At 38.6% G+C, this 13,203-nt stretch overlaps 1 protein-coding gene and 1 long non-coding RNA gene across 2 annotated transcripts in view; one reads left to right on the top strand and one right to left on the bottom strand.

Moving 5' to 3' along the window:
* Positions 1-2,933, top strand: part of LOC103371437 (uncharacterized) — a 31,573-nt gene extending 28,640 nt beyond the window's left edge. Inside the window, exons 3-4 of the long non-coding RNA XR_520942.1 lie at positions 1,121-1,350; positions 2,781-2,933. This is a non-coding gene — a long non-coding RNA (uncharacterized LOC103371437). The remainder of the gene's footprint in view (positions 1-1,120; positions 1,351-2,780) is intronic.
* Positions 2,934-3,356: 423 nt separating this feature from the next.
* On the bottom strand, positions 3,357-12,269 carry cndp1 (carnosine dipeptidase 1). The gene is made up of 10 exons (XM_008300765.1): positions 12,164-12,269; positions 11,331-11,493; positions 8,138-8,226; positions 7,236-7,433; positions 7,037-7,121; positions 5,985-6,145; positions 5,726-5,890; positions 5,489-5,630; positions 4,302-4,449; positions 3,357-3,623 (listed from the first exon to the last, which is right to left on the bottom strand). The coding sequence occupies exons 1-10, from the start codon at positions 12,236-12,238 to the stop codon at positions 3,545-3,547; spliced, it is 1,305 nt and encodes a 434-aa protein (XP_008298987.1). The 5' UTR covers positions 12,239-12,269; the 3' UTR covers positions 3,357-3,544.
* Positions 12,270-13,203: the final 934 nt, after the last annotated feature.

Raw genomic sequence — 13,203 nt, 5'->3', positions numbered from 1 at the left:
CAGATAATATATTTTTTTACCATTATGTATTGATATGTCAACAAGATTAGTTAACTAACTAAACTTAAGCACTACTTCAGTTTCATTCATTATTACAGTCACATATGCGATCTCAAAGTACTGAAAAATTAGACCTTCGCATCCACATGATCCATTTGAACCAGCTTCTTGTACAGGATATAGATTCTGGGTCTGGCTCTGTCCCAAAAGGGTTACATTTTGGGTCAAGTGCCTACTTGGGCGACATATTTTGGGTAATTGCCAAAGTGCCAAGGTGCCCAGTAAGATTGCAAGGATTTAGAGTTTTATCAGAGCTCACTGGGACAGCTGATTAAAGTCATCCTTACACGAACACAAATACTGTAAACGGCACAATCCAGCTCAGATGAATTGTTGGAAAAATAAGTAGGATAAAGCATACAATGTCAGAATACAGAAAAACATGCACATCCATTGGCTGAAGGGAAGAATGCAATTGTATTTATATATATTTGTGTGTGTGTGTGTGTGTGTGTGTGTGTGTGTGTGTGTGTGTCCTTGAGTGAAAAATAAATAATACTGATCATCAAGTGCTGTCTTTAATTTTCACATAATGACTAATTATGTCAGCTAAATATGTTTATTTGGCTCCTGGGTATTTAGTATCAGTTTGTCAAGGACAATCTCAATGAATGGACCTATTAGGGAATTTATTTACTAAAACATTATGTTATAGTGAAACTCTGCATGCAGATCATTTTAGTGTAAACCTACTTTACCATGACATGATTTGAGTTTTTCGCACACAGCGGGATGCTTCAAGGTGGATTAAGGCTTGCCGCTGTGAAACCAAAGTTATTCTCAGCTCCTGTCCTCAATTCCAAAGCACTTTATAAATAGACAACCAAATAGAGCACTGTTACATCTGAGAATCTTGGCTTATGTTTTACTGTGCAGACACACAGTTTTTTTTTCTCTTAAAGATTTGTTAAAGATAACCACGTGCTCTAGTTAAATTGCAGACTTGTACGTGGTTTATAAGGAGAATAGGTCAAATCTTGGTGTAATTTTCAAATACTACATAGAAACTAAATGTTCTAGCTATAAATTATTTTCCCTGTCTCTGTCTTACTTTCTCCAGGTTAAGTCATTGTGCTTGACCAGCCTGGCATCAGATCATCGGCCTTAAAGTGAGGGAGCAGAGAAGGAAGACGCTGTGTGCAAACTGCCCTCCAGTGGAGACAGTGTGTACTTCACGCACGTTGATCCCTTGCCCTCCATTTAGTGTTTCTTAATGTTAGCCACCCCCACTACTGCTGCAGTCAGTTGTATTCATTGTAGCCGAGGCCATGAGTATACTGCAGAGGAAAGGTGAGTGTTCTCCATCTGCTACTTTTGATGCTAATATGGCAGATCTCTTTCTAAATGGTTCAAATAAAAGGCAGCTCCACTGTGTGTGCTGCCGTCTGACAACAATAAAGTAACATGGACACCAGGTGATATGTTGTCACTGAGTCACTGAAGATGAACTTCCTTCGCACTGCCTCTGCACTGTACTACAGTACTGTGGTGAGTGTGTGAGTGTTGAGTGTGAGTGGGTGGGGAGGGTCAGCTGGTGTTGTGAATCAGGCCGCTGAAGTGTCAGACACGGCTTCTTCACAACACCAGGGTTCCTCCCCACCACTACCTGCTGGGATACATGACACATCTGCAGCATTACAGTAAAGTCTGTCACCAGTAACATAGAGCAGAATGTAGCAAATATGTGTGTGTGCTTTTGATAAATGCTGCTGTGGAATTAAAGGTCTGACCTGACACCTGAAATGATCCTCTTGCAAAGATGTGTGATTTTTGGAAGTGAATAGTGCAATTTTATAATAACTGTAGAGTGTCCAAAACTGTTATGATTTTTGGTGTGTGTGAATATTTGCAACCAAAAAAATAAAAAATAAATCACAAGTCTATTGTTTAGGCATGTGTTATATCATATATATATTTTTTCATTTATTTTAAATGCATGAAGGGTGACACTCACCACTACAGATATGCTCATTGTCTTTTCAGTTGCTTCAGAGATCTCTTAATATGAGTGTCAGCATAAAAGAACATAAAGAATAAGACAGATTTCCCACAAGTGGATAAGACAGATACTCTAACTGCATTAGGCAGCCTTCTTTAATTTCAAATAATTTTCACGAAATAAAAACAGAAAACACTTTATCCAAACCCTATTACCTGAATGCCTTAAAGTGCACAATCATGTAATTGGATCCAGATATATTCATACTTTATGTACTGAGCAATGTATGTTCTGACACCTATTGATAAAATATTAAAATGTAGTTGTAATCATTTCTCTATATGAGTTTTGAACACAGTTGTAAATCCTCCAGTGAATCATTTGTACATGCATATTGATATTTAATAAATGTGTTTTCATGGTGTATACACAAGTTATGGATGTTTAATTAGAAACATTAAATTTTTATTTATTTATTTATTTTTTTTTTTTTTACTGTCTGTCTGATTTTCACTGTACTGTTTTATACTAAAATACCAACAATCATTCAGAATACATTTTTAATACTAAAAAGAAAAACTTGACTGGGAACAAGCACACTTATCATAATTAATTGTTTCTCTTGTTACAGTATGAGAAGCACATCGTTCATGCCAAATTTGAGACTGAAGCACTTGTTAAACTCTGTGTTATATTCTTTTTGAATAATGTCAGCTATCAGATGAAATGTAAAGCATATAGCTCATGCATGAGCCTGATTAGGATTCTGTTCTGTGTACAGTGCTCTAGCACCAGACAATGACTGGACTACGTCCATGCATACATCAACTGCTGGCAGCAGAGCGTCCATGTGTACTGGACTTGGCTCTGAAATAAGGAACTATACAAGTATTTAGCGAATGTTTGAGTGGTGAATAAATGCGTAAAGAACCAATATGAATGTGTGTTTGTTTCATTATTAGTACTTAATAAAGAACATTAGGACACTTACAAAATAAATAAAGAATACAAACCAGTGCATTGTACAGCTTTTACTATATGACGCACATATATTCTTACAGTACTGACTGACATTATATGGAACATTAAAATATGCCACATATGCAAAGTGAGTAATGAAAACAGCATCAAGAAATGACTTCAGATATCCAGATACTTCAACCAATCAGAAGCAGTAGCATGTGCCATTACATTCAATCACAAGTCCAAAATATTAACACATCGATAGATAGATAGATAGATAGATAGATAGATAGATAGNTAGATAGATAGATAGATAGATAGATAGATAGATAGATAGATAGATAGATAGATAGATAGATAGATAGATAGATAGATAGATAGATAGATAGATAACATTGTTGAGTTTGAGAACTTCAGAAAGAGAAAGAAATAAAAGATGTGCTTAATAATACAGATAAATAGAAGCTTGGCACCAAAAGATACAACAATGCATAAGATACAGATGAAGGCACATTGAAAACATCAAGTTAAAGTTTGCTCTTGCTGGGCTGGTAACTGAAGAGGTCATTGTACCGTGAGACATCACACACTGGTCTTTTTGATCTGGGACACTTCGTTCAGGTAGGCAATGAATAACTTGGTTCCCTCGATGTAGTTGTATCTGAGAGAGAAAGGAAGGAATGGACAGTTAAAAACTAAAGCTGGTGTCTCACAGGACACTAACAAAAGCAAGTAAAACATTCATATAACTAATCTAAATATACCATTATCCACAGCAACAGATGGGTACATTTACCTTCTTAGAACTCCCCAAAGCACAAAAAATGTAATCCCTATTCCACTGCCAGTTGACGGTAGGACTTACATAGCCTTTTTAAACCAGACCAACTCTTCTTTTATTTCTGTTCATGTCACAGCATTGATCTTATATTTAAAAAAAGATTATGACCTTGAACAAGGTTTTAGCCTTGTATTCTTCTTTAGGATGCTGCTCATTTGTCCTTGTGGTGTGTGCTATCATCTGGCAGTATGCTGTATGTAAACAAATACTGCTAAATCATAGTCAGTTTCCTGTGATGTTTCTGTGGCTAGTGTTGTTGCGTGTCTAACAATAATCAAATCCCTATTATCCTGCAGCTCTGTGTGTTTTCTGTATGGTAAATATAGGGTTAAAGGATTTTTTCAGTTCAAGGTTGTCGATGATTAAGAGAGGATAAGACTGTGTAAGCTTGCTTCTTTCTGATTAAATCCCAGCTTCTCTTCTGCATCTTGTTTTCATCTCAATACCTCCGGTAATGTGAAATAAGAAGACGTGAGTGTAAAGCTGGTGGCATCAAACCTGCTCATTTTCTCGTTCTGGGAGTGCAGCCCATCATCAAAGCCTCCAATGGGCATCATGATGATGCTTTTCCCCGTCACATCCTGGAAGGTTCTGGCAATGGGGATGGTCCCGCCCTCACGGATCAGATCAGGATCCATGTCGAAAACTGCCCAGCGGACGACATTTTATATTTGTAGAGCAGATATGAATTCTCATACATCTCATGGAAAGTCTCTGTGTACGTTCAAGAGTCACTCATGTTCTGCCAGAATTAAAGACTATGCAAATTACTTCTTCTCTGGAAATTCCCTTTTCGGTGTTTACCTTTTACACTCTTTATCTACATTTATACTGCTGAACAAGGATAGCGTAAAACACCAGCTGTTGCCTTGGTTACGGACCTACCATAGAATGAAACAGCTAAGGGGAGTATTATGCATCTCATGTGTCACTTTAGTAAGATTTCCTCAAGCACTCCTGTGTTTATGCAAGCACTTTTCTCACAAAGAAATGATCAAGAACACAGTTAACAGTAGAAGTGTACAGCAAAAACATACAAGAGCAACCAACAGCAATGTTACAAAACAACACCACAAAACCACATTATTAAAAGTTAAGATTAAAATCCAGATAAAATCCTCAGGAAATAGCTTCTTGCCTTTGTAGTGAGAAAAATAGAAGCTGTACTTCTTGTGTTTTGGTTGAAATGTTCAAACAAGAAGAGAAACCTTAGTTGAATCAGGTTTATATCTGTATATCAGTAGGGAGAAGCCCAGTTGAAAGGTACTATAAATAAGAGGTACTCCCATTTTTCTACATTCTGAGATCTTCAACTTGTAGTTTCAGCTTTTCTTTTCTCAAAAAAGGGGTTAAAAATAACACATCATATTTCAAAATATCTAATATCTTAATCATAAAATATCTATTTTCTCACAGCCTAAGAAAACCAGCAATATTTATCATATTACTAAGTGCATCAAGGCTGGAGGTAAAACTAGTAGAGGAGAATTTTTCCCTTCAGTTGATGTAATTAATTTGGCCCACAAGAAGAATCACAATAAGACATTTTCTTAGAATTGGTATTACTGCTATTTATATGTCTTTATAGTGCTTTACAGTTCGTTTCATCTTTACTATCATAGTAAAATAGATGTTGATGCTCTGATGGGTGTTTAATGTGAGGTGATGTGGTGTGTGTCCTGTACCTCTCTTGACAGCAGCCTTGCCAGCCTCATAGAGAGGATGCTGAGTGTCAGCCAGCCAAGGCTTAGCCCCGATCACCATCGTGACTTTCAACTTGTTGGGACTCTTCCTCTTAGCAAACACAGAGTGAAGGTAGTCCGTAACCTAAAACCCAGAACAACAACGGTAAGAGCAGGGGCTGTTTAAAAAGGGAACTGCAATAGGACAGAACACACACAAGTGATAGCGCTGTCTTTTACCTGTTTCTTGACCATAGCCGGGTCCATGTTGGGAACTTGTCTAATTGAAAACTTAGCAGTGACTTTAGCAGGAATGACAGTCTTAGTTCCAGGATCAGAGAAGGCCCCCTCAATGCCGTGGACGGAGACGGTGGGGTAACGCCACATGTGAGCCAACAAGTCCACCTTTAGGACAGAAATACAATAACAAACCCTTTTCTTGTTGAGTTCATCTGTTCTTAGAACAAGCTGCTATCATCCAAGATTTCTTTCTCGTTACCTTGTTGCTGTACATGAGCTGATTGACACCAATCTTATTCTTGTAGTTGTCCATGTCAAACTGGATATCCTGGTACATCTTCCATTCTTCATCAGAGAGGGGAGCCACCGCCTCTCTGATCCCAGGAATCAGGATCTTTCCACTGGGACTGATCAGAGTGTCTGAGGGTGGAGGAACATGAGAAAAGGCTGGTGGTATTTTTGAAAAGACCTAACCTCACTCTGCACTAAAGTTACAGTTCATATGTCTGTTGCATAACAGAAGATAAGAGAGGTGCCAGAACTTGTAGGGTTTGAAACCCTCACCTTGTGATTTTTAAGTCTTACTTATTATGTATTATACAGCAATGTTGTGGCTGATCTGAGAATCTGTAGCCTACTGATTTTTTTTTTTTTTTGCTTATAAAATGGAAGGTAATTTAGTGTGAACTCAATAAGTTCTTCTTAAAGAAACAACATGTGTGCTGCAACAGTTACATTTACACACTGAAGTGCACCTTTAGGTAAGAGACAAGTGTGTGCACAAAAATAACACAGTTTCCCACACTTAATTCGCATTTCTCTTAATACTGCAGCAGAGCATTTGGAGCTGCATGTATCTCACCATGCACCACAGTCTTCTGCCTAAAACCAGTTTGGTTAATGGTGGTAATGTGTTTAGGAATGGCAGTAATCAATAATCAAGATTACATTTATGACATGTCTGATTCACCGTGAATACTATTATAATACTACTTAGATGCAAAAACACTGCATCCAAAGAGGCCTTTTGTTTAATATCAAAATTCAGTTCTTCGTTTCGAGACTAATATGAATGAATGGCTGTGCATATCTGACAGTATCAACAGAAATGCTGACTATTTTTCTGTCTATTGAGGATTTTAGTAAATGTGGCTTGAATCGCTGTGTGGGGTTTGTCGACAGACATGATGTATATCACGAGACATTCTGTTGAAATAGTATTGGAGGAGGCTTGTGTCTGTAGGTACCCACCATGACAACACCAATTATCTGTGAATATGTCGCTGTTACACTCTTGGAAAATAGACTCACCAAGAATGCCAATGAGGTCAGTCATTGGTTCGATCACAGTGCCTCCATAAACACCTGAATGTAAGTCCTGTTTGGGTCCTTCGACCTGCAAACATACAAGAGGAAGCCATTAGCATGAAACAACATGACGTAGCACAGAACCTCCAGGTATATGGGCTTTCGTAAAGAATTAGTCCGTCCTTGGCTATGGATACACAACCTCAGCAAAGAAGTAGCAGTTGCCTCTGGTGCCATAGGTGAGGGCGGGCCGTCTGCTAAGCCAGCCACAGTCTGAAATAATGATGTAATCCACATCTGAGAAGAAGGTGTCTCTCTGGGCCAGAATCATGGCGTCCAGCCCGTTAGAGCCTGTCTCCTCCATGCCCTCAATGACAAACTTCACGTTCACTGGCAGCTCCTGGTGGACAGTGAGAGCAACTCCATGAGAAATGTTTGACAGCTAGTGGCAGCAGCATCAGGAATTTAGGATGGGAAGAGGTATTAACTATTAAAGGAAAATGTCATTTGAAAAACAACTTATTTTTGACCAAGCATGCCGATTTGAAAGTGTAATGGTATTTTAACAAGCTTTGCAAACTCTAGAAGCATTCACTTCATTTCAATCTAGTCTTATCAGCATCCACACCAACACAGTAGTTTTCCCCTTAATGCATTTGGCTGAGGCCTTTTGATGTGAATACCCAGCTGCATATTCTCTCACAAGACAAAGCAGCGGCAAGGATGGTTTGAAGAGACTGTTGCAGTGACTTTGCAGAAACAGCAGTGACTTTGCAAGTTAGCCTGGCTGAAGCTCAGCTCTCCTCTCACAGCAGCCTGAGGGTAAACACTTTGTTCCTGCTAAACCTGCTGAGTATTTCACTCGACTTAGACAATCTTCTCAAATAAAGGAAAGCTATGTTTTGAATCTATCCTGTCCAAAGCACCTCTCTGTTTCCCCTCTTTATTTTCAAATGTTTTTAAATTAAGGTGATACAGTAAATGCTGTCATCTGTCCTTCAGTCTGACTTGAGGTTTTGATTCCTCTTCAGCTCCATTACACATTTGATTTTATTCATCTGGGGTATAAAAGCGTATCCAGTATGATAGTAAACTTGCTCTCACCATATTGAGGGCCTGGTAGGCCTCTACAGCATGGATCCAGGCCAAAACTGGGGCCTTATTGTCTGATGCTCCTCTTCCATACAGGTTACCTGGAAGTAACACAACAATCATTATTTTTATTTATTATATAGGTCTTGCCTTCAAAACAGCCTCCGTTTTTAAAATAACTACAATGGAGAATGAATTCTTGGCAGCTTCAGTGTTTTGTATCTTTATCTATTATAGCTGTAGGCAGGTGAACAACTGGCATGTAGGATTTAGGGGGCTCTATTAGCCCAAATGGAAAACAGTTTTCAAAATTGCATTTTCATTATTGTGTAATCACCTGTAATCATTGTGTTTACTGTAGCTCATACCTACACAGAAAGCAGGTCCTCCTCTGCAGAGCACGCTATGCTTCTACAGTAGCCCAGAACAGACTTCTGATTGTATTTTGCAACCTCATCGCTAGATGCCACTAAATCTTACACACTAGTTCTTTCATAGTTTTTATACTGTGTATATTTGACAGTGATCATCTATATCTATGCTCATCTGGGGTTCATGTCTTTTGTAAAGCAGTTACACATATTCTAAGTTTATTCATAATTATTATCAGACAACTGGGTGGAATTTCAGAAAGCAGGTTTGGCCAAAACAGGGGTGACTTGAACTATGGGTTGGTTACTGAGACAACTGTAGCGCTCTGAGGCTAACCTACTTGCTGGCAGGTTCTTTTTTCAACATACCTGAGTGTCTCTGTGTCTCCTTCCCTCCTGCTGAGCCTGAAGCAGCTGCTTGACAAACTGCTTTATTTTCCTCATTCATACCGTCAGAACCCATATCAGAGGCCAATAATTTGCAAAAGCTTACATCAGGAGAAATTTAAAATCCCAGTTGGATATTAAAGTGTTACCTGAGGTCTATTTTCATTAATGTTACTGCTTTTATGATCAGTCATTTATGTGCGGACAAAGACAGCAATCTATGTTCCAATATTCAATATAGTGAATTCATTACCAGTTCAATAGCTTTACACATCTTTATGACACTGTAACTCTGTGGACACTAAGACTCTGTAAAGTTGTCCATCAATTTCACAGCACTGAAATATTTAGCATTCATTAGTGTTAGCCATAAGACACTGATCTACTAAAATCATTTTCTATGTTTTGATTGATCCCTCTGGTGGAACATTTCTCTCATAGTTGCCATACGGGAGATTATATGATACAATGAATATGGCTGTAGCTGAAACAACTGCAGATTTAAAAAGTAGACAAAAAACTACTATGTTTACATTTACTACATGTCAATTACATTCAATTCAGTTTGTGTATATCGTGCCAACTCACAATATAAATCATCTCAAGGCACTTTATATAGTAAATTGATGTCTGACCAATATGATTTTAAGGAGAGAAATCCAATAAATCCAAACGATTCCTTTGAGCAAACTCTTTAGCAATGAGGAAAGAAAAACTCCTCTTTAACAAGACTATAGAACTGTAGAAATTAAAGTAAAAGAAAAGTTTTAAAAAGTCGACTCATGTATATATATAGACACACATATATACACACCTAACTTGTCAGTGGTTTATCTAAGTCAGTTGTTGAAACTGATGTGTTGGAAACGGGAAAAGTGAGCAGGCAGAAGAGTTCAAGCGACAAGGACCAAACTGTGACAGCTATACAACTGAGTCGGATCATTTCAAAACGGCAGGTCTTGTGGGGTGTACGCAATGTGCAGTGGCTAGTACCAACCAAGAGTGGTCCAAGGGAGGACAACTGGTGAGAAAGGACATCCAAGGCTCACTGCTGTGCATGGGGAACCAAGGCCGGCCCATGTGGTCCCATCCCACTTTAATGATGGCTACAATGGAAAAGTTTCAGAACACAGTGCATTGCAAGTTGCTGCACAGCCCAGACCAGTCAAAGTGCCCATGCTGACACCTATGTCTTGTCAATGACAGAACTGGACCAAGAAGCAATAGAAGAAGGTGGTCTGGGTTGATGAATCATGTTTTCTGTGAAATCTTGTAGATGGTGTGTGGGAGGTTTACCTAAGGAAGAGATGGCAACAGGATGTGCACAATGGGCAGCCGGTGGAGGCAGAGTGATTGTCTGGGTGTTAAAGTTGTGCTGGGACGCCTTGGGTCCTGGTATTCATGTAGATTTTATTTTGTCATGTACCACCTACCTAAACACTGTTGCAGATCACACACACCCCTTCAGGGCAACGGTATTCCCTGGTGACAGAGGCCTACTTCAAAGGGATAAAGCACACTCCCACACTGCAAAAAATGTTGAGGAAGGGTTTGAAGAACAAGAAAAAGGGTTCAAGATGTTCAAGGTGACTTGGCCTCAAATTCCCCAGATCTCAATCCAATTGAGCATTTGTGGGATGTTCTAGAAAAACAAGTCCACTCCATGGAGGCCCCACCTGACAACTTCCAGGACTTAGAGGATCTGCTGCTCACATCTCAGTCCCAAGAGTCTTTAGTGACAGTTTATTTTACATTCACTGTTTCTTCAGTCGGTTAACATAATATTTTTGTATATGAATTTAAATGTATAGTGTGACTGATGCTGTTTTTGTAAAAGCTGTTGTGACTTTAGTTTAAATTAATCAGAATATCATAAAAGAATCTACAAAGGTATTTCATAATCTTTCACACTTTGGAGCAAAATGCTGAATAGGTGCCATTTTTTGGATTAAAACTAAACATTTTAGAATTTTCGGTTGTTGGTCCTCAAAAAACTGAATCAGTCAGTGTTTCAGGACTGACATCAGCTAACAGTCATCTCATCAAAAAAGTACACATCTAGGTTGTTTTATTTAGTTGAAACTATTGCCCTATTTCTATTCATAAAATAAAAATAATATGTCTCATGAGTTACTTGCTTTCCTAAAGTATCTTTCATTTGATACTTTATGAATAATTCTTTATTTATAGTATATAATGTTCATACTGAATAAGATATTCAAACCTATAACCCAGTGTTTTTAAGGTTGCACCAAGACATTATTTTAAAATATTCTACATACTCTTTGTATAATTTTTTACAAATTTCATCACAACTCACCTGACACATTGGCATTTTTGGAAACTTGAGAATCACTAAAATTCCAACCAACATTCTGTGAGTCTGAACAATGCTCAGCTGTATAGGATGGGCTTATATTACATCTGAAGAGCTTAAATGCTGTTACCATTGATGTCAGTCAGGTTGTATGGATCTGTGGCCCAGCCGTCCTCTCGCTTTGCTGGCTGAACATCCACGTGACCGTAAACACACACTGTGTACTTGCTGGAGTCAGTGCCAAACCGAGCTGTCACCACTTTAGGCAACGCCAGCGTCTGCCCATCAGGAAGCTGCAGATACAAAAGGAGAGCTAAGATCAGCACAAATTGCTGCACAGTTTCTTATAGTTTGTTTACCATCCCTCAATACTTTTGATTTTAAAGTCAACTCAGCTTCTGTGGAACCCCACGGTGCATCAAGAGCTTTGCTTTTATGCGTTGCAGCAGTATAGACCAGTGCTGAGTTAGCTACCCACTCAATCTGTGTGCATATTTCTCAAATATCAAAGGAATTTCAATGATCCGCAGTGTGTAACATCCCCATACCGTGGTTTGATGTCAAAAGATCATCAGCTGTTGTTTTTACCATTCAGTAAGACAATACATTACAGAAACAGTTCATGTTATGTTGCTACTAATTACTGGTGAGAAGCTGAGGATGTTGACCTCTAGTTTGACCTCAAATACACTATATGTTTAATGAGTTTGGGAAACAGCTTTGATGTGTCTCAATCAGTAATGAGGAGGGAGATTTAGTCCTGACCTCTCCACTGCTTTTTTAAAGTAAGCAGCTCATTGCCACTGTCACCCTGCCTGATGAGCCAACGTCTGTATGAAATGCGAAACATTTACGAACCAATTAGGCTGATGATTATATACAAAGCTCTAATATTTCAAACAGCGCTAATGAAAGACAGGAAGGGCGCTGGTTTTTGCTGAGAGAGATGCCTGTGTCACTGACTTCTTGTTCTCCGATGTCCACTAGCTCTACAGTCCCTCCCATCAGTCTCAGCTTCTGAGCCGTCATCTCCATCATACGGTGTAGGTCTGGTCTCTTAAGGACATTGCTGGAGTCACTTTCAATTGCAACCCAGTCCCTCAGAGTCTGAAACACACATACAAACACACAACATTCAGAATACCTTCACTGAACTGACGTAATCCCCTGCCACACAGTTGTATATAATAAATCCTTTTTGCTGCACACTACTGTTCAAAACCTAAGATGCACTCTTAAGTCACTTTAAATCAGGGGTTCTAAAGGAAAGAACTAGAAGCAGAGCTATTTATTCACACAATTTCAATTATTCTTCTGCCATTTTTTAGCTATGAGGGGCCTTGCTTATTTGTATGAATTGTTTTGCTCCCTGTGTCTAAACACTTTGATGCTTTAGTCAGATATGATCAAAGTTCACGTTTAATATAGAACACTATGTGTGAAACAGGCAAGGAGTTAATGCCACCAGCATGTCATAATATTTAAAAAATTGAAAAGCGTTTCTGTGTAGAATTAAACGTTGCCTGCCTTCTTCAAACTATGAAGCAATTGTGCAGTTTTTCCCTGCATTATACGATACTTGTGACTGGCTGTAAGTCATTTAGCCTCAGTACAGACTTGTCATGGTGGTCCTTTACTAGTTAAACTCCCACAATGCTTGCTCACACAGAAGTGCCCACCTCCTCTAATAATATAGCTGACCTACAATATTTGAAGAGCGCATTATTGAGAAAAATGGTATTGGGTACAGGCAGATATTACATATTAAATGATTCAGATCAAATCGAGAACAAAAGCTGAGCAGAAAATCCCGAATGTCATTGCATTTGCAATGAAACTGATTGACTAAACAAAGATTTTTTTTAAATATCAAAGGGCTTGGATATTCAAAATAATGTCTAAAAGCTTATATTCAATGAATCTACATTTAGTGTACACAATTAATTAAGGGGTTTTTCAACTTTCTACATGAGTTATATACTAGGCAGCAGCAGCACCACCTA

This window comes from Stegastes partitus, unplaced genomic scaffold, assembly GCF_000690725.1.
Source record: "Stegastes partitus isolate 25-593 unplaced genomic scaffold, Stegastes_partitus-1.0.2 Scaffold1585, whole genome shotgun sequence".
Classification (NCBI taxonomy): Eukaryota; Metazoa; Chordata; class Actinopteri; family Pomacentridae; genus Stegastes; species Stegastes partitus.
Note: the sequence above shows the minus strand (reverse complement) of the source record. Positions and strands in the feature narration are given on the sequence as shown.

Bases quoted from the DNA above. Each gene is read 5' to 3' on its own strand.
- cndp1 (XM_008300765.1), bottom strand. From the start codon at position 12,238: ATGATGGAGATGACGGCTCAGAAGCTGAGACTGATGGGAGGGACTGTA. The intron at 6,146-7,036 runs GTGAGTCTATTT...CTCCACCCTCAG, and splicing joins TGACCTCATTGGCATTCTTG to ACACTCTGATCAGTCCCAGT. The intron at 3,624-4,301 runs GTTTGATGCCAC...TTTCTCTCTCAG, and splicing joins CAGAACGAGAAAATGAGCAG to ATACAACTACATCGAGGGAA.